The sequence below is a fragment of the Rhinolophus hipposideros genome (genome assembly GCF_964194185.1).
Source record: "Rhinolophus hipposideros genome assembly, chromosome: 23".
NCBI classification, from domain to species: Eukaryota; Metazoa; Chordata; class Mammalia; order Chiroptera; family Rhinolophidae; genus Rhinolophus; species Rhinolophus hipposideros.
The window spans coordinates 6,045,518-6,072,553 of record NC_138069.1 but is presented as its reverse complement, the minus strand read 5'-3'; the positions used below and the strand labels follow the sequence as shown (position 1 = coordinate 6,072,553).

At 45.2% G+C, this 27,036-nt stretch overlaps 3 protein-coding genes across 12 annotated transcripts in view; 2 read left to right on the top strand and 1 right to left on the bottom strand.

Moving 5' to 3' along the window:
* The window catches only part of NSD1 (nuclear receptor binding SET domain protein 1), a 153,296-nt gene extending 137,019 nt beyond the window's left edge, over window positions 1–16,277 (top strand). For all 9 annotated transcript variants that reach the window (XM_081036338.1, XM_081036333.1, XM_081036337.1 and 6 more), the window contains 7 exons: window positions 777–889; window positions 4,831–5,100; window positions 6,473–6,589; window positions 7,663–7,804; window positions 10,588–10,694; window positions 12,587–12,791; window positions 14,369–16,277. In XM_081036338.1, coding sequence (XP_080892464.1) covers window positions 777–889; window positions 4,831–5,100; window positions 6,473–6,589; window positions 7,663–7,804; window positions 10,588–10,694; window positions 12,587–12,791; window positions 14,369–15,996 — 2,582 coding nt within the window. In that variant the 3' untranslated portion in view covers window positions 15,997–16,277. The remainder of the gene's footprint in view (window positions 1–776; window positions 890–4,830; window positions 5,101–6,472; window positions 6,590–7,662; window positions 7,805–10,587; window positions 10,695–12,586; window positions 12,792–14,368) is intronic.
* Window positions 16,278–21,951: 5,674 nt separating this feature from the next.
* On the bottom strand, window positions 21,952–24,149 carry RAB24 (RAB24, member RAS oncogene family). Of its 2 annotated transcripts, none has more exons than XM_081036342.1 (8): window positions 23,701–24,146; window positions 23,550–23,618; window positions 23,263–23,341; window positions 23,090–23,157; window positions 22,904–23,003; window positions 22,628–22,678; window positions 22,426–22,488; window positions 21,952–22,309 (listed from the first exon to the last, which is right to left on the bottom strand). In XM_081036342.1, exons 1-8 carry the CDS (start codon window positions 23,815–23,817, stop codon window positions 22,245–22,247), a joined length of 612 nt encoding a protein of 203 aa, XP_080892468.1. In that variant the 5' UTR covers window positions 23,818–24,146; the 3' UTR covers window positions 21,952–22,244. The 2 variants fall into 2 exon arrangements, with proteins under 2 accessions (XP_080892468.1, XP_080892467.1); XM_081036341.1 differs by having other exon boundaries at window positions 21,955–22,343; window positions 23,701–24,149.
* A 33-nt stretch (window positions 24,150–24,182) lies between these two features.
* On the top strand, window positions 24,183–26,973 carry PRELID1 (PRELI domain containing 1). The gene is made up of 5 exons (XM_081036343.1): window positions 24,183–24,467; window positions 24,954–25,179; window positions 25,837–25,950; window positions 26,063–26,141; window positions 26,393–26,973. The coding sequence occupies exons 1-5, from the start codon at window positions 24,376–24,378 to the stop codon at window positions 26,539–26,541; spliced, it is 660 nt and encodes a 219-aa protein (XP_080892469.1). The 5' UTR covers window positions 24,183–24,375; the 3' UTR covers window positions 26,542–26,973.
* Window positions 26,974–27,036: the final 63 nt, after the last annotated feature.

The following is a 27,036-nucleotide window of genomic DNA, read 5'->3' as shown; positions in this document are numbered from 1 at the left end:
TTCTTTAAAGAATCTTGATAGCATAGGGGAAAACCACAGAAGAAAGAGGGAAAAATTGGAATTCTTTTCAGAGTTTTTAACTTGGGTCAAGAATGATGAATTAAAATTTTGCTTTACATGGAGAAGAATGAGAATCTTAAGATTTTGTTGGACTTTTCAGATATTACAATCTTTTAAGCATCTTTTAAGCATTAAGTATAGGCCTTGAATGCAGATTATCTATGAAGGTCTGCCTTTGTATCAGAGCTAATAATTGATATTTACAGAATGAGTCTTAGGACAAGAGTAGGACAGGTGCTCTAGAGAATAAACAAAAAGGAGCGGAAAACTTCAACTTTGGATTTCTTCCAGAGGAATGTGTCACTACCTGGGGTACCTATGAGGCAAGATGTTGTCTGGAAGCAGGAGGTTCAAGACCAAGGAAAGAGTTAGGCTTAAAGGCAGTGACTGCACTGAGCAGATGCAGGCTAGTGGTTGTTAGGAAATGTTACGTGTGGGCTTTTTCATATTATTTAACTTGTTTTTGTTTTAAATTTTCCTCTGAAGCTGTACTGTGCCATTTAGTGATGGATTATATTTTGTCTTAATGCTATATCTGAATACCCTGGGGACTATAACTTCCTTGAAAATAGAAGTCATATATACTTCTTAGTTTTCCATATAGTGTTGATGATTTTTGTCTAAAACATGGATTTTCTCCCACTTAAAAGGGGGGGAGAAGCGAAATAAATAGCTCTACCCAGAGAGTAATTGACTTGTGCTGTGTGTTTTCTTAGCTCTTCAGGAAGCTGCAGCAAGGTTTGAGGAGTTAAAGGCTCAAAAAGAGCTAAGACAGCTGCAAGAAGACCGAAAGAATGATAAGAAGCCACCACCTTATAAACATATAAAGGTAAGAAAAGACCTCAGGAGATTCCATCTCGAGGAGAGACCCTGTGTAACTTGCCCTCTTCTCAGTCTATTCATGACAAGAATTGGAAGCACAAGCAGAGTCACTTTTAAGTAGAAGTCTAAGCTTAAAAGAAGATAAGAACAAAGTGCCAGAGCACCATTCCTAGCACATTGTGAGCACTTTATAAAATCAATTGTGCGTTGATACTCTTTTTTTTCTGTTGCCTTGGAAGTCTTCTCATACAAGAAGATTGGATTAGATTCTGTTCATGGCCATCATCTGGCATTTTGAAAGGGACCAAAGAGCCATGATAAAAAATGATAAATGGTCCTCAGATAGTATGGCTAATACACATGAGTAAGTCTTCTTGGGTAATGGCTGATGACTAAAAATTTCAGTGACCAGGATGACGAGGATTCCCAAGGTCTGGAGAATTCATGTTAGGTCCACCGAACCATTAGTTACCTGGTACAAGAGTCGTCACCATTTCTTATCTGAGGCCAGTGGGCCCTTTGCATTTTTTAAATATTTTTAAGTCATTTTCAAGAATAATTTACAGATGTAAAGATAAAGGAATAGAACAAATTTATTAGACATTTGAGTGTTTACTAAAACCTTTTAAAAACCTTTTTTATCAAGTTGGTTTTGGTACTCAAATGTCAGAAAACATGAAAGAATACTATTAGCTCTGTTAACAAAATGAGATCACCCAGGTTCTTGCAAAATATTTGTGATAAGATCATTATTGAATACCCTATTTCTTTTTTGTCATTAGAAATGCATTATTTTTGTACTCATTGGTTTTGAATTTCTGAAGTTTTATAGCCTGAGATTTCACTTAGAAATCAGTTTCACCACCATTTTTAGAGTCTAGTGTGTTTAAGTATGTTCCAAATATTCTATGGGACATACTTAAATGAAAACACTATTTGTTCTTTATCTGAAATTCTAATTTAATTGGTGTCCTGGATTTCTATTTGCTAAATCTAGCAACCCTAGTAAAAACAGATTACAAAGATGTTATCTCTAGTCTCCTAGTCTTCTTGGAAAGATAATACAGTACTTTGGGCAAAGCAGTACGAAAAAACTAGTGTGACCATTTCACTATTGCATCATGCTTTTGTAATTCCATTCCATTTTCTTATTTAGTCTTTTTTTTTTTTTTTTGCATAGTTAGGAGACATTGATGAATAATAATGAGTTACTGTGAAATAGTAAAATATTATAAGATATAAGAATAGTAAACACTAAAATTCCATAACATAGGTTAGATTTATAGAAGGGTCTAATGGATAGAATGAGTTTCGTTCCATTTTTTTTAAATAAGTAAATTTTCTTTTTGATCTTTGGTAAACCTCTAAAAAAGAATAAAAGTTATAAAATACCAATCCTTACAAATAGTCAAAACTGTTGGGGGGAAAAAAACCTTCAAACCTAAAATTGGGTCTAAAAGGTTTGGATCCTGGTTGTATATTGAGAGTTAAATGGAGTTACTGTGCATAGAGACATAATACTAAATGTAGGTAAGCCTCAATAAAGGGAAAGTGATCCAGTTCCCACAATCATAGATGTCAGATAACAAGGTAGACATTTCAGAGTAGCATTATCAACCATATTAAAAGCCTGACAATTGATGGAGCAACTTCCCATTAGTGATCTAATCACAAAAGTTAGAGGTCAGTGTCTTCATTTTTTTTTTTGGAACAAACATATTTCGAACAAACTAGTCCATGGATCAAATCTGGCCTACTATGGTTGGGGGGAAAAGTAAAATATTTCCTGGCACATGAAGATTATATGAAATTCAAATATCAGTATTCATAACCAAAGTTTTATTGGCATACCATCATGCTTATTCATTTACATATTTGCTGCTTTTGGGTTAAATGTTGAGCTACCTGCACCAGAGATCTAGGGCCTACAAATCCTAAAATGTTTACTGTCTTGTCCTTTACAAAAAAGTGTGTCAGTCCTGATCTAGAGTGAGCATTTACCTACAATTATTTATCTGTGTTGTTCTTACTTAACCATGTGTTTTGTTTTACGTGTTTGTTTGCTTTACATTAGGCAAGAGACTTACTTGGGATTAATAACAGGTTAGATCAGATGTCAAGAAAGGACTGAAACATACCTTTAAATAAAGAAAAGGAGGAACAGGATGAAACTTTTTTAGGGGGTTGCTGATGTCAGGTAAAGGGACCTTGAATCAGAGGTGAATGTTCAGATACACTTTGTGTAGGACCTGTAGTTTCAGGTGATTGAACTCAGCTCTTCTATCCCTGTAGAACTTGCCTTAGTAGGTTTATGGCTTCCAGTTGCAGGTGGTAAGAGTATTCCTCCATTAACAAGAGGTTTGCAATTTTTACCAGTATTTTGAAGAATCTGGGAAGAGATCTGGCAGTGAGATGTTTGTCCTTTTTAGTTATTATTAAAAACTGGGTTGAGAACAATATATTTGTACAAACAAATTATAGATTTTATAATATTGTTAAAGAATAAGAGGCAAACAAAGTGTTAGAAGTGAAACGATCTGAGAATTTAGAGGATAGAAATAACTGTTTAGGTAATCATAGTGATTTTAGATTGATTGGAATTGGTAATCTAGAATATTTGATGTGACAAAACAATTAAAAGGAACATTAAAAGATAGAACTTAATTATAGTATCTACCATGTTGAAAGGCTTGCTAGACCCTTTACTCGACTGTTTACATATATTTTGTATTTCACAAATGTTGCAAGGCAATTTAGGAAAATCACACAATTTCTGAATAGTCAAATTTTATGTATGGGACAGGTTTCTGAAGACTCAGACCGTTCCCAAGTGAAATAATTAATACCGAGTAGGGGAGACTCATTCTCATAGTGTACAAATCCATCTCTATTATGGAATGTCTATTTTTCTCCTCAGCATTGTTGCAAGTACGTAGTTGTAAAAACTAATGGCTTCAGTGTCACAGCAGCTATTTGACCTTTATGTTTTATCACACTGGATTTGTCACTGTAGTTTTCAGTACTGGCAGCACTACTAAATAAAATGCACGAGTGATATTGCTGTAGTCTATTAAAAATATTTCAAATTACGATAGTAAATATTAAAATATATCTTCACATATAGGAACCCCTATTAACCCAAAGACATTTGCATGGCAACCGCTTTACCACTTCGAGTGGTGGTTTTTTCTATAGCAGCTAATGTGGCGCCACCATGTGGCAATAGCACAAACCCAGTTATAATTCACTTGGCCTACCTCCTTTGAAATTATGATTCTTTAAAATTAATTTTTTTAAAAAAATTTGTGGGACTTATATTTTGTTTATCAAGTGAGGCTTTATTTTTATGTCAAACTGCCTAAATTTTTCCTCCAAAATTTTTATAGTGGTAAAATACAGGTAACATAAAATTTATCATCTTAACCATATTTAGGAGTTCGTAGGTATTCATAATGTTTGTACCTATTGCCACTATCCATTTCTAGAACTCTTCATCTTGTAAAATTGAAACTCTACCCATTAAACAAATCTCATTCTCCCCTCCTCTTGGCCCCTGGCAACCACCATTCTTTTTGTCTCTAATTTTGACTACTCTATGTTACAAAAGTGGAATTATACAGTATTTATCTATTTGATTGGCTTGTTTCATATAATATAATGTCCTCCAGGTTCATCTATGTTATATCATGTTTTGGAATTTTTTATCTTTTTAGGCTGAATAATATTCCATTATTTTTTACCACACTTTGCCTATCCACTTATTTGTCAGTGGACACTTGGTTTTCTTCCACGTTTTAGCAATTGTGAATAATGCTACTAAATCTTGATTGTTCAAAATAGTGTAAAATGTGGCTTGCAACTTGAAGGAAAAGAAACCTGCCTTTTGTAGGTCCTGAATTGTCTTGTGTTGACTTGCCTGATGTACTCCAGTATGTGTTTCTTCTGCAGGTGAACCGTCCAATTGGCAGGGTACAGATCTTCACTGCAGACTTGTCGGAGATTCCTCGTTGCAACTGTAAAGCTACTGACGAGAACCCCTGTGGGATTGACTCCGAGTGCATCAACCGCATGCTGCTCTATGAGTGCCACCCCACGGTCTGTCCTGCTGGGGGACGCTGCCAGAACCAGTGCTTCACGAAGCGCCAGTACCCAGAGGTTGAAATTTTTCGCACATTACAGAGGGGCTGGGGTCTCCGAACAAAAACAGATATTAAAAAGGTGAAGAAAACGTTTCTTAATTTCCAGATTTTTTTTTCCTTCTTTGCAATTGTGTAATATGAGTAATTCTTCTTGGTGAATATGGGAAAATTGATCATAAAGGAAAATAACTGTAGGGATTAACCTGTTGTGTCTTGCCATGGCCTTCTAGAGTTTAGAGGTTTGAGAATAGATGTGCTCCCTCGTCTCTCAAAATCCTCAGTATTGATCATGTTCACTGTGTGTGAGGATGGAAAACATGAGGGAAATTCGGAGACACTATGGCTTTCATTTGCTTTTTTATGAAAATCCTACCACCTGTAGGTAAGAGAGGGGATAGTGAGCACAGGATTCAGATGTATTAATCACCTCCAAGTAAAATAAAGCTGGTTTTACTCAGGGAAAATAGGTTTGGGGGTCATAAAACATGAAGGAGGGTTAGGCCTTCTCTAATGAAAATGCAGTAACATTTTCAACTTCAAACTTGGAAGGATCTGCAGATTTCTGAAAAATAGATAATATTGTGTAGTTTTGTGTAGATTACATCTTATTTGATGTTTTAATAAAATAAACCTTACTCTGGTTATACTTTGTGAAGGATTTCACTGAAGTTTGTTTCTAGGAAAGAAAGTGAATCTGGGTTGGTCTGTTTGGTCATTTGCTGAGACATTGTGCCTAAGATGCAGTGATCAGTAAGAGACACGTTCCATGCTTCCGTAAGTTTTACATTCTAGAGCGGGGCAGACATTGAACAAGTAATCAACCCAGTATGGAAGCAGAAAGGGTTTTGTAGGCATGTGGCAAAGGGCCTGGAACTTGCTTGTCTCTGAAACTATTTTAAGTTGTGACTTGAAAGATAAGTAGTTGTTGGCTTAGGTCAGAGTGTTAAAGCATTGCGTAGAGCGGACAACATGAAGGAAAGCCAGTAGGACTGTGATGTAGTGAGTCTGGAGGACAGTGACGTGAAATGTGGAAGGGCAGCAGACAGGGCATGTTCCAGGGGAAAGTGCATAGTGTAGGGAAATTGACTTTTAGGTGTTTGGGCAGGTAAAGGCATTGACTGTCCATTTCACCATGACAATGGAGCCTTAGTGGGCTTTCTTCCATTTTGGTTGGTCTTTAGCATCCAGCGTATTCCTATGTTTATCCAAATGGCAGGAGTAAAGAGGTGGTTTTCATTGCAAATATTTGAAACATCATATTTCTTATGTTTCTTGAATAAACCTTTGTTAAGTGACCAGTTACATGCATGTGAACTGCTTTGGAGAATCTATGATGAATAATGAATCTGTTATTTTCATTATTATTATTATTATTATTTCCTAAAGTAAGGTGTACCTGTGAACACAGTTGTACTTTTTCCCAGTAAGTCAAGAGCTATTTCTTGTTCCAGGGTGAATTTGTGAATGAGTATGTGGGTGAGCTAATAGATGAAGAAGAATGCAGAGCCCGAATCCGTTACGCCCAAGAACACGATATCACTAATTTCTATATGCTCACCCTAGACAAAGTAAGTAATGGAAAGTGTTATTTTCAGACTTGGTAAAATTGTGAGATTAGTGTTGTCCTAGCCGCAGTGTTTGTAGGCATGTCGTACTCTACCGAAATAGTGTCTTTCCCCATGTTCCTAGAGATTGCTTGATCAAGGTTGTGGATGGAATAGGTAAGTTTGCTCATTTCTGGTTATACATCTGTAGCCAAAAACAATGCTGCTTTTAGCATTCCAGTGGAAGTTTTGAGCTATCCAGTGTAAGTTGGAGGCTATATATTTTAGTATTTTTCCTATAGGATTAAAACTTGAAGCCAGAAAAGTAAATAATCATTCTTTTATTCTACAGATTGAGAAACTGTTGATATTTAATTAGTGCATTGAGAAGGTTATATAAATTGGCTATAGAACTCAGCTTATGGAACTCAAGTCAGCTTTCCAATTACAGGAATTTTCTGATGAGTTTCATTTCATTGGGGCCTAGAATTGTATTTGGAACTTTTTGCCTAATTCTGTCATTCTAATGACAGTTTATTTTTTGTGTATCTGAGATTCCTTTTTGTACCTGAATATTAGGTACTGCTAGCTTTATCATCATCATCATCATCTTTATTTTTTCTTCCACTAGTTTTGCAACAAAACTCTTTCCTGGTGTGAAACTCTGTAGACATTTATCAAATTGTACCCTTATGGTTTGTGCAGTCTTCACCTCCAGCTGTTCTCATCTTTGTTTGGGATGGGCCTTGCATCAGTATTAAAATCTTAGGTGATTTCTAATGTGTAGCCAGGATTCAGGGCTGCCTAACTTAGAGGATGGGACAAGCTGCTGCTTTTAGGGCGTGGTCCTCAAACTTCACCTAACCAGCTGCTTCTAATGCGGATTGCTGGGCCCCACCTCAGAGTTTCTGTTTTAATATATCTGAAGTGCAACCTAAGAGTTTGCATTTCTAGCAAGTTCCCAGATGGTGAGGCTAGCACTGATGCAGGGAGTACACTTTGAAAATGACTGGGAGATTCAGACTTTACAAATAGGATCACCAGCATGTTAGAATTCTCAGGAAGTATCTGATAAGCAGCATCTCTTGGAATTCTAGGACCGGATCATTGATGCTGGTCCCAAAGGAAACTATGCTCGGTTCATGAATCACTGCTGCCAGCCCAACTGTGAAACACAGAAATGGTCTGTGAATGGAGATACCCGTGTTGGCCTTTTTGCCCTGAGTGACATTAAAGCAGGTAAGAATCATTTAAGGATTCTGGAGCTAAGAAAGGAATTTCAGATCTTATCATCCAAAAGTCTTACATGCCCTGTAATTCAAAATGAGGTTTGCAAACTCTGAGGGTATATAAAAAGACTTTCCAGATGATACTTGGCATGGAAATTTTTCGTTGGTGGTAGTGGTGTGGTATAATATATATATAATATAAAATTTACCGTTTTAAAATTTTTTAATGTGTAGTTCTGTGGCATTAAGTCCATTCACATCACCACCATCCATCTTCATAACTCTTCATCTTCCTCAAGTGAAACTTTGCACCTATTAAACACTATCTCCACACGCCCCCTCCTCCAGCCCCCAGCAACCACCATCTACTTCTGTCTCTGTGATTTTTGACTACTCTAGGAACTACATATAAGTGGAATCATACCTATGTGTTCTTTTGTGAGTGACTCATTTCACCTAGCATACTTCTGTTTTCAAGCTTCGGGTATGGATGGTGTTAACAGAATAAATTTCCTGACCTTTTCCATAACTTGTATATGAACTCCCTGAAAATTGATCTGCCTTAAAAAGCATCAGCAATCCATGGCTCCTTTCTTACCATCCCTTTCACAGTTACCCTTCACCCACTTTATTTGTCTCTTACCCATATGAATTTTATGGTTTATGAACCCACGGCTACTTTAACACAAACAACTCTCACCTCTAGGATGCCAAAGAACTGGACATTCAGAGAATGCACAGCTCTGTCATGCCCAGCCTGGGTGCCTGTGTCTCTAAGAACTAAGAGTGTGGAGTAAGGTATTATAACCAGGACAGTATTAAGATGTTTGAAAGTCAATCTGATATGGCTGAGAGGCTTGAAAGTAAAGTAATATATATTTTCTATAAGTTAAAGGAGCTTAATCTGTGGCATCAAGGTTTTGATGAATTTATGTTAAGCATATATACATACACACGACACCCTCTAAATTGCATGATTTAAAAGAAAATATTTAGACTTGTATAAAGTTAATGAATTTTGAATGTACAAAGAAGTACATAATTTTTCAAAATGAGTTTTGCAGGGACATGAGCAAAAACTTAAACTGAGATGGGACTGGCCAAGGTAGTTTGTAATTGACAATATAGTCCAATTACTGTGGAGGCAGAAATCCCATATGAGCATCCTGGAATAAGACCAAAGTTCTCCTTTGCCCAAGGTGTGTTTACCTCAGGCAACATTAATCAAGATAAGATAATTAAAGAGCAATTTGGTCAGCTTTTGGTCTGTTGCTTTTTTTCCCCCCCTTCTACCTCCTCCCCCCACCTTACTCTGGTTCAAGCCGGTGTTTCTCAGTCTAATTGTGTAGGACACAGCTCCCTGGCCCATGCTGGTGTTATGAGCCTTGCGCTCCTCCCAGCTGAGGCAGTCGGTCGCCAGTCAGCGGTTGGCCCCTCACAGCAGCTCAGGGCAGCTCCCACCAGCTGCTAGCCACTCACGCTGCCCAGCTCCAGGGAGAGCTGTTGTTCACAATCTTAGCTGTAGAGGGCGCAGCTCACTGGCTTATGTGGGAATCGAACCGGCGACCTCACCATAGGAGCACAGCGCTCCAACCACCTGAGCCACCGGGCTGGCTCCACTTTTTTTTTTTTTTTTTTTTTTTTTTTTTTTTTTTTTTTTTTTAATCAGTAGACATTTTTCTTTCCCACCCCTGTATATCTTTCTCTACAGTTTAAATATACTGCCCAGGAGTTAAGTTTTTCAGAATTTTAAAGGTTCTGACAATTCTCGTATTTTTGTATTGCACTACCTCACTTAAAGTAGTAGATGATAAAGGTAACAATGCTTGAGCATCTCTGCACTGCACTCTGCTGGACTATGGTACTGATTTTTAAAATGGTAACTTGTATCAAGTATTTTGAATGGGTGGCTTCAGTACATTGGGTAAATTTCTGTTTTGTAACAAGAATTATCAAGCCAATGTTGTAAAAGCTACCATTTATCAGATGCCAGACAGTTTCAAGCATATTATCTCAATCCTTGCAAAAGTGCTGTAAAGAATATGTATTATATGCATGTTACCTTATTTCTTCGTCTGACTCCTCTCATTTTTTTCTTCATTCTTTAACCACCTGGGGGTAAGAGGGCATGTGGTTCCTCTGTATTAATTATTCAGATGTTACTCAGTCATACATGACTTCAGTTCTTATATCTCTCCTGACAGCTTTTAGTACCACACTTGTACTCAGAACTTTAGTTTATCCTTGGGGGTGGCTGCCTCTACCATGTCTAGCCACAAATTTCTGTTCTCTCTACTCCCATATCAGCTCAGATAGTGTGGTTTGGGAATTCACAGACCTTGTTGTTGTCCTCACTTGACTTTGATTCGTCATGGATGGGATGGGGAAATGAGATAGAATGTGCCGAGTGCCATGCGAGTGTAAAATAAGTTGTTTTTATTTGTTTTTAGTAATATATCTTGCATCTGAAAGGTTAGAAAACAAATGAAAAACAATTCAGGATATTAACACCTCTACAGCCTTGGTAGAGGGAATCAAGAAAAGTTTGGAATAATTAGTAAAAGTTAGTTTAAATATTACTTGTTAATCCACTTAAGTTTTTCTCTTATTAGGTTGTATTAGCTAATTAATGTTACAGAATTTAGAATTTATTAATATAGTGGATTTAGAAGTTAATAAATTTTTTAGTCTCTTAAAATTAACCTATTTTTCTTAAGTCTATCCTTTGTGATTAATACAGAAATAATATAATTAAAACCATAGATATTAATATTTTCACGGTCTCTTATACAGGCACTGAACTTACCTTCAACTACAACCTAGAATGTCTTGGGAATGGAAAGACCGTTTGCAAATGTGGAGCCCCGAATTGCAGTGGCTTTTTGGGTGTAAGGCCAAAGGTACCTTCCAAACATTTGCATCGGGAATAATGGTGTGGCCCTCCTGTCCTACTCAGTGCAGGGCTGAGTCTTTTAAGAAGATGTCTCTTTGAAATAATGACATTGAATAGTTGTCCGTAAGGCCGCTGGCAATTAACTAAGCATTCCGGTGATCAATTTGATTACACAAGAAAGTATCTTTGGGTATTGTTGAAGTGTTTTGAGCAATCTGACTTCTAATTGGTGATACTTTTCTAACTATAAAAGCTGTAAAATAGGAATCTGTAAAGTGGTTTACTTCTCATGTCTTTATTGGTCTCAGCTGATCTCATTCACATTTCCTAGTAAGCTACTTGCTTGCTTAGATTCTTGGTATCTGCATGCCCCTCCCTTTCCCTTTCTCTCTCTCTCTCTCTCTCTCTGTCTCTCTCTCTCTCTGTCTCTCTCTCTCTCTCTCTCTCTCTCTCTCTCTCTCTCTCTCTCTCTGTCTCTCTCTCTCAATGAATTTAAGTTTCTAAACGTAATATAACACTGTGGATAAACATAGGACCCTTAATCTTACCAATGTAACAAAATATAAACGTTGTGTCTTCCTGGTTTTTTATGTGCACTTTAACTGAATTATAATTCTATAACTGTTAAGAATTGTTTACAAGTCTGTATCCTGCTTTTCATAAATATTATAAAAACTTTCCTTGCTATTACATAGTGTTCTTAATCATTTTTTAGTTAAATTTTTTCTATAATGGCTGGACAGTAGTAAGTGAACATCTGGATGCTTCCAGATTTCTCTAGAATAAGTAACAGCACAATGAAAATTGAAGTTTAATTTTGATGCACAGTAGATTGATTATATGGTGACTCTAGTTGGGCATTTCCCATTATGTTTTTTTATTATGAAATCAACATTAAGAACTGAAAAATGCAAATTAGCATAGAAACCAATAACTAAAGAGGGCAGTCATTTTGAGCAGCAACACATGAAGCTGAAGATCACCCAGTAATTATTTTATCTTATTAAATAAGATTATACTACATTGGGTTTTGTTTTGTTTTGTTTATAGTTGGTTGGTTAAATGGTCTTGTTGCTTAAGATGTCCAGTTGACTTACTCCCTATAAATTAAAATAGTAACAGTTTAACCCAAGTTTAATTGTGTTTCGTGCACTGGGGATGTCAGTTTCTGCATCCTTAAGGTCTGTGTAGCATTTCATACATGAATCAGTGAGAGAAAAATTTGAGAGCAGATTAGAAATGGGAGATCACTAGAAATAAATCAGATTTGTTCTGGATGCTTCTAGGCCAAGATAAATAATGTGATGAAAACCACCATGTTTGATGACTAAGTATGGGCCCCAGGGATCACAAAAGAGACCTGCTGGCTGCACCAGGGTCTGTCTTGGGGAGTGGTGGACCTCAATCTAATTTGACTTAAAGATGTGTAGCTTGTTGAGGGCAAGGACCATGAATTAGTTTTCTGTGTCTTCCTAGCACGTGGCTCATACTAAGCGCTCAGTGAAGGGTTGATGACTAAGCTAAGAAATGTATGTGCACAAACACACGCTCACACACAATTCTTCCTTAGTTTTGAAGTTAAGACAAACATAATAATAAAACTTATACAAGGGTAACCTTTAACACCAGCCTTGTGTGTCAACAAAATGAAGCACATTTTTCTTTTTTATTCAGGTGGCAGGAGTAGTTGATACAAAAGTTACAATTAATACAACCATTTTTTGGGTATCTGTGACATGCTAGGTGCCTTCTCTGCATTTTCTCTTATCTTTACAACAGTCTATGAGGATTGTCTCTTCCCAGAGGAGAGACTGAGGCTCAGAGAGGATAGTTAACCTGGTCAAGATCATACAACTAATGTGTCGACAGAATGCTGACTGCTCAATATCTGACCTCTAGAATCAACCCATTGCCACGGAAGAAAAGTCAAAGAAATTCAAGAAGAAGCAACAGGGGAAGCGCAGGAGCCAAGGGGAAATCACAAAGGAGCGAGAGGATGAGTGTTTCAGCTGTGGCGATGCTGGCCAGCTTGTCTCCTGTAAGAAGCCGGGCTGCCCAAAAGTATACCACGCAGACTGTCTCAATCTAACCAAGCGACCAGCAGGTTGGTACCAAAATCATGTAGAGTGTTCCTTGTTCTCTGCCAGAATTCTCAGAGCCCTTTGCTCTTCCCATGCACAGTGTTGAGGGGATATGGCCTAGGTTTTCATTCTGGAAATGACAGCAAAGGTTTAGAACCCCAAGATATAGATAAGGGAACAGAAACTCACTTGATATGTGTCAAGCACTTCATTTACATTTCTGTTATGTTATTTTGTCCTCCCAGCAACCCATAAAGATGAGACCTTTTCACCTTCCCATGATGCAGATGAGGAAACTGAGAGTCAAGTTTGGTGAGATGACTTGTCACATTAGAGCGTATAGGTGGAGGAGCTGGACTAAAAGGCAGATTTTCTCACTTCAAGGCCACTAAGTCATGTTCTCGTTCTAAAGAAAGCGAGGTTGAGACAGAGTGGAGTTTTGGGTCGTTCTTGTCAGTGAGGTGTGGACTAACACCCTGTTGGCCTCCCTCCAGCCCGCTCCCTCTATAGTTGTCAGGTACCATGTGACAAAGCTGCTTAGACAGATATGGTACCCAGGAATTTGTGGTTGGAGAAGTCACTAACCTTTGGGTGGTGGTTTGGAATTAGAAGATTTTAAGGATTTGGACCTATCGTCTATTTTAAATGACAAAGGTGAATGGCAACCAGTAGAAAGCCATTCCTAGTTGAGGAGATTATACATAACTAGTGGCCTGACATGCTTCCAGGAATTGCAGAAAGAAAAGAACTGTGGGCTGGGAATGAGAGGGCCTTTGTCCCAGAGTTATTTCATTACTCTGTGATTGCCAGAGTAATAAAATAATAGAAACTGAGGTGGTGTGAGGGCAAGGCCATAACATTGACCTGTCAGTGCCAGGAGGTGGAAATGGAGGATTGTTTCAGAATTAATTCCTCAGGGCCGTGGCTGGCACGGGCTGAGATAGAACTATCTTGCCTAGGGGCCAGAAGCAAGGTCTGGCAGAGTTTATCTGGAAGAAGCCAGGGTGGGAACACTGTCCACAGAGACTCGGGCGTTGTGAAATGGGGCAGGTAAACTGCAGTTCAGATTAGCTTTGGATCTTTTTTGCACTGCATCTGTGTGGACAACACAGGGAAAGGTTTTGCTTGTTTCAAGACGTAAAATTGAGCAAAGAAATCTGCTGCCATTTTTTTTACATTTATATATCTGTTCCCTCTTCCTACTAATAACCAAATAAGCAGGAGTTTAAATAGTTGAGATTTTTCATCTTAGAATTGAATATTTAAAGGCTGTATATGACAAATGGAGTTTGCAAAAATATAAAAGTAGTATTCACATTCCATCTAAGGGGAGCTTTGTTTTTTGGGTTTTTTTCTTGCAAGAAATAGAAATAAGGAATTACTCTGCATGCATATTTAGTTGGTACTCAATTGCTACTTGATATTTGGCTGTTATTTTTATATGTGGTTTTGCAGAAGAGGAAGCTGAGATCCTGGGCAGGAGAGGCATGAGATCACTGCAATATGTGCCAGTTTGAAACCACGCCTTTGACCTGGTTCCAGAGCATTTTGTACATATCTTTTGTTTTCCTAAGCTTTGGTTTCACATCTGTGTTTTCAGGGAAATGGGAGTGTCCTTGGCATCAGTGTGACATCTGCGGGAAGGAAGCAGCGTCCTTCTGTGAGATGTGTCCCAGCTCCTTTTGCAAGCAGCATCGGGAAGGGATGCTCTTCATCTCCAAACTGGATGGGCGTCTGTCTTGTACTGAGCATGACCCCTGTGGGCCCAACCCGCTTGAACCTGGGGAGATTCGTGAGTATGTGCCTCCCCCAGTACCGCTGCCTCCAGGCCCAAGCACTCACTTGGCAGAGCAGTCATCAGGAGTAGCTGCTCAGGGGCCCAAGATGTCGGACAAACCACTTGCTGATACCAACCAGACATTGGCACTGTCCAAAAAAGCTCTGGCAGGGACTTGTCAGAGGCCAGCGCTGCCTGAGAGACCTCCTGAGAGAACTGACTCCAGGCCCCAGCCTCCAGAGAGGGCCAGGGACCTTGCTGGGTCGGGGACCAAACCCCAAGCCTTGGTTTCCAGCCAGAAGCCATTGGACAGGCCCCCTGCAGTGGCAGGACCAAGACCCCAACTATCTGACAAACCCTCTCCAGTGACCAGCCCAAGCTCATCACCCTCAGTCAGGTCCCAACCACTGGAAAGACCTCTGGGGACAGCTGACCCAAGGCTGGATAAATCCATAGGTGCTGCCAACCCAAGGCCCCAGTCACTGGAGAAAACCCCAGTCCCCACTGGCCTGAGACTTCCACCGCCAGACAGACTGCTAGTCACCAGCAGCCCCAATCCCCAGGCTTCAGACAGGTCCCCAGACAAATCCCATGTCTCTTTGTCCCAGAGATTCCCACCTGACAAAGTGCTATCAGCTGTGGTCCAGACCCTGGTAGCTAAAGAAAAAGCACTGAGGCCCGTGGACCAGAACACTCAGTCAAAAAATAGAGCTGCTTTGGTGAGGGATCTCATAGACATGACTCCTCGCCAGAAGGAGCGGGCAGCTTCTCCTCACGAGGCCACACCACAAGCTGATGAGAAGATGCCAGTGTTGGAATCCAGCTCTTGGCCTGCCAGCAAAGGTCTGGGGCAGATGCCACGAGCTGTTGAGAGAGGCGGTGTGTCAGATCCTGTCCTTCAGGCTTCTGGGAAAGCCGCAGCCCCCTTGGAGCACCCCTGGCAAGCTGTTAAATCACTCACCCAGGCCAGACTTCTTTCTCAGACACCTGCCAAGGCTTTTTTATATGAGCCAGCAGCTCAGGCCTCAGGAAGAGCAGCTGCAGGGGCTGAGCAGGTCCCAGGGCCTCCCAACCAAGCGCTGGGCCTGGGGAAGCACAGGAAGCAGATGGCCGGAGGCCAGCAGCTTCCCGGACTTGCTGCCAAGAGTGGGCAGTCCTTCAGGCCTCTTGGGAAGGCCCCATCCTCCCTCTCCACCGAAGAGAAGAAGTTGGCAGCCACAGAGCAGAGCCCCTGGGCCCTGGGAAAGGCCTTACCAGGGCCAGGGCTCTGGCCCATGGTGGCCGGACAGACACTGGCGCAGTCTTGCTGGTCTTCTGGGAGCACACAGACATTGGCACAGACTTGCTGGTCTCTTGGAAGAGGGCAGAACCCTAAACCAGAGCAGAATACACTTCCAGCTCTTAACCAGGCTCCTTCCAGTCACAAGTGTGCAGAATCAGAACATAAATAATAACCAGTAAATGTCACATGACCAGACCAGCTACCCCCAGGGTTCTTAAGGAAAGGAAATCTTCCTTTTTCCCCTTAAAACACAGACCCCAACACTTTCCCACTGTTATTCTTTCTTTATATCCCAACACTCAGAACTCTTGTGACATTAGCCGTGGGGGCTATGGTTGTGTGAACCACGTATGGAAATCCAAGTGCGCCTCAGCCAAGGAGACAGACGTGGGTCTCTCCCTCAACCTACCTTTACACATGGTCAACTTGAAATAAAAAGTCCACTCTGGAGTCAAGCATGGGATTCAATTCCGCTGGTCAGGTTGTAAGGTAGAGGGGCTCTCAGCGCTGTTTCTCTAGCCCCGTGGAGCCCCGCTGTGGGCACCTGATGAACCCTTGGGAGGAACTGATATCCGTTCAAATCAGTGGTGATTTTTTGAGCATTCACATGGACTAGGCCAGGTGCTAGTCACTGCTAGGAGATACAGAGATAAAGAAGACCTAATCCCTGTGAGCCTAACATGCCTGCCTGGGTTTCTAGTCTGTGTTTAAGAACCTTTGACCAGGAAATAACAGGAAGTTCTGAGGGGCCCTCGGGTTCCAGATTCATTTTGTAATGTCCTTTGTGGCCCCAGAAATGGTTGTGTTGAGTAAGGTTCTTCTGGTCAAGTGTGCATGTGCACGCATGCACACTCATGTGGATATCTCCTTTACAGGCGGGAGGGGGCTGCATAGAGTCCAAGTGGGGCTGTGCTGGGTGGCCGCTGCTGCTTCTGCCGGGACTGTGCCGAGTCTGAAGATCTGTGCTTGGCAGAGCAGAGGGTTGGGGCGCTGGGCTCTAGGATGTAGCTTTACTGCAGTGTAAGAAGGCAATTGGCAAGCTTACCTTTATTTCCTACCGATTTTCCTCCCTTTACATCAACCTACCCCATGCCCGTACCCCAAACACTCAGGTGCTTTCAGATTTCAGCGTCTCGGGCAGTGGACATAGGGGATCTCTGGCAACCTCTGGGCTAGATCAGCCCCAGCTCAGGGAGGGTGTCAGATCCTGATGGAAAAGTACTTCTCTCCTGATCCTTTGCTCTCCTGCATGAGTGAAGGGGGTCCTCTTCTTCACTGGTGGATTCTACCACCCTCCCCCTGCGAACTGCTGGGCTCTGTGTTAGGAGTACCAGCCTGCTGACAGCTCAAAGGCAAGCCAGAACTCTGACTGGCAAGATGTGGCATTTAGAGAAATGTCCAGTCTAAGGGATGACTCCTCATACTGCTGATTATCTGTTACTGCTGCCCTGAGCTGGGGCTCAAGGGCTGGGGAATCTGTTGGTGCTACCCTGCCCCCTCAATTCATCCACCTCGCCGATGGCCAATATGAAGTGCTGTTTGGCCAGTTCCTTCCCATTCACCCACGCCTCTTTTGTCACACCCTAGACCAAACGTGTTTACCTCTCTGCTTTGCCAACTTAGCCAGCAGCTTTAGCCAACAGGCCATCTGGCCCAGATGTCTCCTGGCCATTCTGTCTCTTTTACGGCTTTTGCACCCTCAACAGGATTCTGTATTTTGTCCCAAGTTCCTATTGAGGTTACTCCCATTACTCTAAGGAGGGAACAGTAATTGTTATAGAAGCATTTGCGCTTTATATAAAGATTAAAAAGAGAATTTGCTTTTATTTCCCAAAGTCTGTCTCTGGGGTTGAGAGACACTTGAACTCAGGCAGAGGCACAAGGCTGGGCAGGGCTGCCCTGAGTTGAGGGGCCTATCCCTGCATCTCACTTAGACCTCGGAATCTCTTCTGTAAATTCCACCTGCCTAGTTCTCCCCTTTCATCCTCTCTCTCTCTCCACATCATCAGAGAGAAAAGGCTCTGCTCAAAAGGAAGAGAAAACAAAGCATCTTATTTTCTTTTTAAAAAATTTTAAACCATGGAAAAGCTATTTTTAAAGAAATCCACCCAGAACATTAAAGTTCGTTATATTAAGTATTTATCATGTGTGAGAATAATAAGTATATAACTGCAGCTAGTAGGTCTCTTTCCCTAATCTCTTAGGTTGTATGAGTAGGGTTTGCTTGGTGCCGGTCCTGTGCCCTTTTCTCTCCTGTCATCTGTCGTTGTGATCAGAAAAAGATATCCGCACTGCACTGTCGGAATCTCCTTTCACTATGTTGTGTGTTAAATTACCGTAGCTCTTTATTTCATGAAATAAACTGTGAATTTTTTTGTGGGGGGGTGTGCAGGCTATGTAAAAATTTTTAAGTGGAGAAGTTTGATCCTGAAGTAGCTTCTCTGAAGTAGGCTTTGGTAGGTAATTGAGTTGACAGCCGCTCTAGATATGTCTCGTAGGACAGGAAGGAGTGAGGGAAAGGTGGGCCATGATTGGCCACTTTGTGGTTTTGTTTCGGTTCTTCCCATTCTCCACCATTCACTGGAAACTTCCTTCCAGACCTGCCTGGGAAAACAACTTCTGAACTGTGCTTGGTTTGGAGGGAGGAGGCAATTCTTTATCTATATGGATGGGCTGCCAGGCTTTCATGAGGGCCAACCCGAGTGTCTCTCGGGTTGAATGGAAACTAGAAATTCAACTATCAGGCCCACTGATGGCAGCATCTGATCCTAGATTGTTAACGTCACGAAAGCAGTCACCGAACCATTGGAAGCAGATGCAGAAGGACTGTTGGGATGTGAGACTCGCATGAGGGTGGGGAGTGACCTCATCAGCCACTGGGGACTCCTGGAGCCTGTACTGAGACCTTTTCTCCAGGGGGTATGAATTGGCAGTTAAAAGGAAATCTTTTCTCTTAGAAACTCCTGGTCTTTGTGCAGGATGGTATTTTGGTATTTGGCTGAGTGCTTGGAAATCGGGATCTCGAGTCTTTCTCTAAGCTAGTTCCCCAGGAAGCCTTTCTGAGGGGGAAGCCATAGCTTCCATAGGTAGCTAGAAAACCAATACCTCTCCTAACCCTTTTAAGTCAGGGGAAAAAAATTATGGAGACTGTCAAATTTTGAATTTAAAGCCTCATTTGCTTCCTACTGGAGCGAACCCATTCTAATAGCAAAACAGCTGTCCCTGCTACAAAAGCATCCAAGTTTTTAAAAATCTTCCCCCTGAAGTTACTGAGTTTGAGGTGATTTAATCACTGTGTTGATCCTCTTCCGAACGACCAAATCTACATCTTTGGCATTAATGAAAATAATTATTCTTCACATCCTCTGCCCCACACCATGGTCAGGGCATGAGGTGCATCAGTGAACCTTTCCCAGGCCTGGCAGCCTCTCCTCACCTGGACCTCCAGGTCGCCTCATGAGAACACAATGGCAGGAAGAAAGTCTGGTCCTGGCAGCTTCCCCTGTGGAGAGGAATCAGGAGAGCACTGAACGTGGACGGGTTTTGCCCTCAGCTCCTATAAAGTGGGTTCTCCTAAGGCTTTTGGGGCGGGGGAGATATTGTCATTCTAGGGTTCCTTAACCAGGAAGGAGGTCAGAGTTGCCCCGTGACCTAACCTCTCTGAGATCATGGCAGGAAAGGAGCTGCCACAAGCCCCTTTCCTACTGAGTAATGTTTTGGCTGCTGAATGTGTTAGACATTCCAGATCATTTAGAGCTAGGTAGCTGCTGCAGGAGACTTTCATTGGTTGTGGCCAGGCAGCTCTCAGCTGAGCTTCCTAGGACCCGTGCGGCAGGGCCAGAAGTTGCTGTAATATAAATTGAAATCAGAATAGATCATTGTTTTGTACACACACACAAATGTAATAACGATGGTGCTAATTTCATGGTATAAATAAGCACTGCCAAGGGTGAAGGGACTGGTGACTCAAAAAACCCGGGTTTCTGTTTGAGAGGAAGAGATGGATGTTATGTCAGTTTCTTTGAGGCTCTGTTAGAGAAGAAGGCAGAACCTTGGTGAAACCTGCACCCGACCCTGGAGTGGTCCAGTGCAGTCCAGCGGTGGAACAGAAAACGTGTCCAGATGAGGGTGGCCAGTAAGTTTCTTAAGGCTGGTGTCACCTTTGTCTGTAGCCTCCATGCACACTGCCTGGATGGCGGAGAGCTCCAGGCGCAGGGTCTCCCTCAGTTACCTTCTGCCCCTCTCCTTCTTCCTGTCATGGGAGCACCTCTATCACTTAGGGAGATTAAAGGTAATCTTTCTTAAGGAAGTGGAAAGTTTATTTGAATTAGAAATCCACAGCCTAGGAGAACTGTCTCCTACCAACATGAGCAAAAACAGCATGTTAAATTTGTACGTGTTCCCTTCTCTAGAGCTGCTTTCCCATGACTTGCCAATCAGGCTATTGAGGGGCTTTAGGTGTGACACCCTGGAAGTCAAGCAGAGCTTTGCAGATTGTGAGCCCGGGGAGGAGGAACAAATGAATGGTTCTGGTGCTTGACTTCCGGGGTAGGGGCCGAGAAGAGGTGGTCTCCAGGCCTGAGGTGGGTGCTGCCGGTGTCGACCAGGTGAGAGTGTAGAAGCTGGATGAGTGCAGCACACAGGCGCTCACGGAAGAGCAACTTTCTATGCCGTGGCAAAGAAACAAGCTGACAATAGAGATCTAGCTTTATATTTTTAAGAAAGGGGTGTGGGGGGATCAGTTGAGGTCCATCACTGTTTTTTGGGGGGGGTTTTGTTTTGTTTTTTTGTCTCCCTTAATCCCCATAGATTGTCAGCTGTAAGTGAAACTCCTAGTGGAAAAGGGGAGCCCTGTGCTAGGAGTCCCCATAAACATGTACTGTAATTCTTTGTATATAGAAAAAATTACTGTAAAGTAAAGTTTAACTTTACTCTTATGGCCCTTGCCCTGTGTTGTGTTTTGTTGTCCATGGGGAGCTGTAGCCCAGCAGGAGGGCGGATGGGTTTGGCGTAGGAGCAGAAGCCAGTCCCTGAGCTAGTTCCCAGATGGGGACAAAGTGGAGCTGAGCCATTCCTCCAAGCATCTCACGGGAGTGGTGTGGGCTTCTAGGAGCTAGGAGGTATCAGGTATTTTTCAAATTGGGGAGTGGCTGTTAGTTCCAGTTCCTACACAGGAAGCCTTCGTCACCCATGAAATAAAGGTATTTTGAGGAATTGGTTTTTAAAAAGGAAGTGGAACCAAAGCCCTTCCTGAGTGAATCAGACCATCTGGGCCAAGTTTTTAGTTCAGTTTAGTTTAGCCCTAGCCCTGGTCTAAGGCAGGAAAGCAGAGGCAAAGGGGCCAAGCCTCCATACTGGAAAGGGGTCCCATATGCTTCCCATATGGTCCCATATGTAGACAGGAAGTGCCCGTCCTGTCTACAGTAACACCTGATCATCCTTCAGAAATATTTGGGTCTCCAAGGCCCAAAAATCCACTTTGGGAGAACCTTGGGATGCCTCCCTGTGACTTAGTGCTGGAGTTAACTTTTCACTCATGATCTTCACAGCCCTGCACTGGGCAGCCATGGGCAGCCGATACCTCATTTTACACTTAAGAAACAGGCTGAGCTTAAGTCCCTTTCTAACTTTGTAGCTGAATTGGATCCCAATCTGGATGCCAAAGACCTTTCTTTGTCTTGCAGAACCTATGGTTTTCCTACCATTAAACCACATTGTAGGATGCTGACGAGAAGCTTGGGATCTGAGCCACAGGCATGACTCACGGACCTAGATGTGTGAGACTCAGTAGAACCAGCCAGTCTGGGGTAGAATGCTTGATCCTTTGATCTCTGGACACCACTTAAGTGCCTGCCTTGCTCTTCTCAGCACCAAGAAGGAATTGTGAGCTTTGCACTACCCCAACCCCAGCCTCTCACCCTATCTTTGCCCCCACTAAAGTACAGGAAACGGCCCTTTTGTTTCTCTTACTATTTCAGCTGCAATCCTGGGATAAAGTGAACTTGGTTTCCAAAGGAAAACTAGAGCTGCAAGGAGCCTTAATATAGGAAGTGAGGCCAACCAGGTGGCCCGAGAAAGAACTAGGTGTCTTGACACCCAATCTATACAGCAGGGAAAGGGGCTGAGTGTGATTCTCAGTGCATTGATTTTATTTACAAATCAGAAGCCACTTAAGTAATCTGCAGACACAAGTGCTGTCCAGGACAGAAGCCTGGGGTCCAAATCAGCCCTTACCCTTCTGATGCCCACCAGTCAGCCCAATGCTGCATCCGTTCCCTCGGCCAGCACAGGCATGTGCCACCTCCGCTGCCATGTGGACCTGGGGTAGCTCACATTTGACCACCCAAGCCCTGAAGAGCTAGGTCCAGCCCCTCTGGGGGAATGCTTTTAATTCCCCCAGGCCAGGTGAGTGGTGACTCAGTGATGACAACAGCTGTAGAAGTAGGGGTTTGCCTTCTGATCCAGGTCCACGCCCTTGTCCTCTGTCAAAGAGAGAGGTGGCAGCTTGGCACCATTCTGTTGGGGAACCAGGTAATGTGAAGGGGCCAGATGCTGAGGGCCTAGAGGAAGTCTCCATAGAAGCTAGGGAAGCACACACCTGTCATCACCTGGAAGGCGGCCACACTGACGTAATCCTCTGCCACTTTCTGGAAGAGCTCGTCTGGCAGGAAAAAGGATGATCAGTGAGGGTCCAATGCCAACAGCCCTGGGATCACCCAGTGACCCAGCCCTCTAGGCTCTTCTCTGCCTCCTCTGGTGCCCCTGCGTGTTCCTGTTGTGAGACCCAGGACAGCACTTACCCACACTCTGGCCTGTCTTGCTGGATGTTTCAAAGAGCTGAGCTTTGATATCTGTAAAGAAAATTGACTAAAGCCTCATACCTAAGAATCGAGGACACAGACAAAGGGGAAGCCTGACAGTTCGTGGACTCTTCTGGATCCCACAGGTTCAGGGGGGCAGAAGGCCATCCCAGGAGATGTTGCCATGGCTGCCAAGGCAGTCCAGTCCCTTATTTTCTTGACCCACCCAAGCGGCCACTTCCCTCCCCCCTCCCCAGGGAGCTGAGGAGCAGCTACTATCTGCATAGTCCTGGACATCGTGGAAGTCCACACGTCTTCGCCGCCTGTCCTCCTCCAGCAAGTCACTCTTGGTGCCGCACAGGTAGATTTGACAGCCCTGAAGCAGAACACGAGGTCAGGGTCCCTCCGCACAGACCACCAGAGCCCCCGCGCCTCGTCCTCCGGTGAGGTCCGGCCACCTACCTCCTCTAGGTTTTGCAGTTCCTTCACCCAGAACTTGGCCCGCTCAAAGCTGCTGCTGTCCGTGAGGTCTTAGTGTGGGGCACGGAGGAGGCACAACGAAGCGTCAGGGGCCGTCAGTAAGGCTCGCCCGGCACCCACCCCTTGTTTGAGGAAGAGGCCAGAACCCCTCTTACCGTAGCAGACGATGGCCGCCTTCGCACCCCGATAGTAGATTCGGCTCATGGCCTCGTAGCGCTCGGAGCCTGCTGTGTCCTGAAGGGCAGGGGGTGGCTCAGCCCTGGCCTGAGTTATTGAGCTACAAGGCTGCAAACTAACATTACGTCCTCCAGACCCCCATTTTCAAACTGGGGTCTGGAGAAGAGGAACGGGCTGTGTAAGGCCGCAAGTCAGCCAGGAACAGCCAGGACCTAAGCCGCCGCAGGAATGGGTTCTCCCAGGACTACCTGACCAGGGAACTTACCCAAATACCCAAAGTCACCGTCCGGTCTCCGACGGACATCACCTTGGCTACGAAGGCGGCTCCGATGGTCTGCAACCAGGGGGAAGCGATCAGTGCCGCGGGCGCGAGCTAGCCCCCTCCCGCCCGTGCCCGGACCGCGGGGCGCACTCACGTTCTGATAGGGTCCCACCAGGAAGCGGTTGTGCACGTATCGCTCCACCAGGCTCGTCTTGCCCACGTACTCCTTGCCCAGCATCACCACCTTGACGTCCACGCGCTGCCCACTCATGCTCCCGGGGCAGCCGCCCCCGCGTCGGGGTCCTGAGCCCCCGCGCGAGGTAAACCCGGATCTCCGCTCGGGCAGGCAGCGCCCAAGCCACAGTCGATGCCCCGCGTCGGGCTGGAGCCCTGGCAGCGACCCGCCTGCCCCGCTCTCGGACCCGGGCGCTGATGCTTCCACGACCCCGGGCCCGGGGCGGCCTGGCAGCGCGCGGGCAGCGCCCCACACGGCGCTGCTCTCAGGCGCGGGCTCCCCTGCGAGCCCGGGGTCCTCGCAAGCCCCGCTCCAGCCCGCAGCGCCGCGACTCCCGCGGGGGAGGGTAAAGGGCGGCGGGGCGGGCTTTGGATCACGTGCGTGGACGCCGGAAGTGGGGAGGGCTGCGCGGCTGCGCCGGAAGTGGCGGGCGGCCTGACAACTCCTCATGGCGGCGGCTGGTGGGGCGCGGCGCGGTGGTGACTGAGCTGCGAGCCTGGCGGGCGGGCGCCGAGCCCCGGCCTGGCCTCCGCGTGCCCCCGGGCCCCGCACCCCTGATGCTGCGCGGGCGCTGAGCCCGCCCCCGCCGGGACGATGGTCAAGTATTTCCTGGGCCAGAGCGTGCTCCGGAGTTCCTGGGACCAAGTGTTCGCTGCCTTCTGGCAGCGGTACCCGAATCCCTATAGGTTCGTCGCCCGGCTTCCCCCGCGCTGTTAGGAGATGGAAGTGTGGGCAGGGTAGGACTCGGCATCGAGTCCGAGGGCGACAGGACCCCGTCGGGGAAGCGGCCGGGCCGGGCCTGCGAGGCCCTGCAGGAGCCTGGGCCTGGGCCTGGGCCTGGGCGGCCGCCCGCGCGAGGCCCGGGCTGAGGGTCTCGTCTCGGGGCGACGACACAGGAATCGGGAGGGGTCCTGGGATTGGCGCTCCGCCTGTGGCGCTGCCGGCCCTGCCGGAATCCCCGGGAGCCCAGGTCAGCGAGGGGGCACAAGTTGGAATTTGCCCTGGGACAGGTTCCAGCCACTCTCCTCCAGGCCTGAGCCACACCACAGATCGCTCTGCAAGTTTGGGGGAGGCCTGGCTATTCTGGGCCTGGAGGCTGCACATGTAGAAGCCCAAGGGGCCGTCTCTCAGAGGCAGCCTCCCGAGGGTCACCTTTACTCCGATACCTGCAGCAAACATGTCTTAACGGAAGACATAGTGCACCGGGAGGTGACCCCTGACCAGAAGCTCCTGTCCCGGAGACTCCTGACCAAGACCAACAGGATGCCGCGCTGGGCCGAGCGACTGTTTCCTGCCAATGTTGCTCACTCGGTGTACATCCTGGAAGACTCTATTGTGGACCCCCAGAACCAGACCATGACCACCTTCACCTGGAACATCAACCACAGCCGGCTGATGGTGAGACCCCCCTTGGCCCCCCTACACCCCTGGAAGTAGAGCGTTCCAGGTACAAGTGGCCAGGGAGCCAGTGATGCTGGCGGAGGGGGGCACGGGTTTTCAAACAGGAATCCATCCAGCCATAAGGGTTCCCAGAGGATCTGGGTCTCTGACCCACGTGGGCTAGAGGAGCTAAACTCTTGGGTGTCTTACATATGGGTTTCTGCCTGAGATTTGGGGGCAAGAGGATTCCATACACCTTTGATCTCTTGCTTTTAAAACTTGAAAACCCACCGTTTAAGGAAATCTGACAACTGCCAGATTTCCATTTTTATTTGGACTGCCAGGGAGCTTAAGAGCTGCATCGGGTGGAAGGCAGGCTAAAAAGACTGTACACGTCTAGACATAAAAGTACAAAACAAAATTCAGGGCCATGGTGGAGCTGGAAGGCCCTCTGCTGATCTCAGGAGTCGATGTGCTTTCTAGTTTGAAGGGTCAGGGGAGAAGTTATAGGGAGTAAATGACCTTTCCATTCTTGCTCTTCATGTAAATGCAGGTAAAGGAATGAATTTTCATTTTATTGCTTTCCCTCATGAAAAGAGGCAGGGGATCAAATTTATGTCAAGTTGGCAAAATGAAACTCGCACATGATTGTGGTTGGCCTGACCCCCTGCACAGGTGGTGGAGGAACGATGTGTTTACTGTGTGAACTCTGATAACAGCGGCTGGACCGAAATCCACCGGGAAGCCTGGGTCTCCTCTAGTTTATTTGGAGTCTCCAGAGCCGTCCAGGTGAGCAGCGTTGTGGGGGTGCTGGGGCTCCGGGCCCAGGGCATTTGACATAGAGACTGGGCTGGGAGTTAGTGGGTAGTTCAGAATCCTTCCCCTTCTCACCTTTTGCCAGGAATTTGGTCTCGCACGGTTCAAAAGCAATGTGAACAAGACGATGAAGGGTTTCGAATACATCTTGGCCAAGCTGCAAGGTAAGAGCTCTGGGCACTGCTGGGGGGAACCTCCCAGGCAGAGGCTGGGGTCGAGTCCCAGCTGCCCTGGCTAGTATAGAGCCTAGGATTGTCACTGCTCCGTTCTAAGCCTGGAACTCTTCCTCTGGGTACCCTGGGGCAAATACCGCCTTTCCAATGGGGCCTGGCCTGCAGGAGGTGAATGTTGGGGGAAGGGATTGTGTGGGTCTTCTTGGCATCCTCTGAAGCCAGCCCCCTGCCCTTCGCTACAGGTGAGGCCCCTTCCAAAACCCTTGTTGAGACAGCCAAGGAAGCCAAGGAAAAGGCAAAGGAGACGGCACTGGCAGCTACAGAGAAGGCCAAAGACCTTGCCAGCAAGGCAGCCACCAAGAAGCAGCAGCAGCAGCGGCAGTTCGTGTAGCTAGCCCAGGTGCTGGTGTGGCTGCACACCAGACCCCCCCCAACCCCCCCCCAGCTCCAATCCCTGCCCTCACCCTGTACTTTATTATTAAACGTCAACTTCCAGCGCAATCTGCTCTCTGGGTGGTGGGTTGGGGGTGGTGTCTTGTTTGGCATCTACATGCACAGGACACGTTACCCACGTCTGGGCCAGGCCTGCTTCTTCCTGCATCGGGCAGCTGAGGACCAAGGTGCAGACAGATGCTGTGACTTACCTAGGGTCCCAGACAAGATGCAGGCAAAGTGGTCATAATCGCTAGACTGTAAGCTCCATGAGGGCAGGCACCTTTGTTTTGTTCTCTGATATGTCCCAAGTGTCTGGAACCGTACCTAGCACTTAATAGGCACTCAATAAATACTTACTGAATTCAATCAGCCCCAACTCTGGAGTCCGAAAACTTTGGTTCGAATCTTGACGCCCCTATTTCCTGGCTTTGGACCTCAAGCAAATCAGATC

Coding starts and splice junctions, on each gene's coding strand:
- RAB24 (XM_081036341.1), bottom strand. CDS start 23,817: ATGAGTGGGCAGCGCGTGGACGTCAAGGTGGTGATGCTGGGCAAGGAG. Junction 23,619..23,700: donor TGGTGGGACCCTATCAGAAC/GTGAGTGCGCCC, acceptor CCCTGGTTGCAG/ACCATCGGAGCCGCCTTCGT. Junction 23,342..23,549: donor CGGTGACTTTGGGTATTTGG/GTAAGTTCCCTG, acceptor CCTGCCCTTCAG/GACACAGCAGGCTCCGAGCG.
- PRELID1 (XM_081036343.1), top strand. CDS start 24,376: ATGGTCAAGTATTTCCTGGGCCAGAGCGTGCTCCGGAGTTCCTGGGAC. Junction 25,951..26,062: donor GAGTCTCCAGAGCCGTCCAG/GTGAGCAGCGTT, acceptor ACCTTTTGCCAG/GAATTTGGTCTCGCACGGTT. Junction 26,142..26,392: donor CATCTTGGCCAAGCTGCAAG/GTAAGAGCTCTG, acceptor CCTTCGCTACAG/GTGAGGCCCCTTCCAAAACC.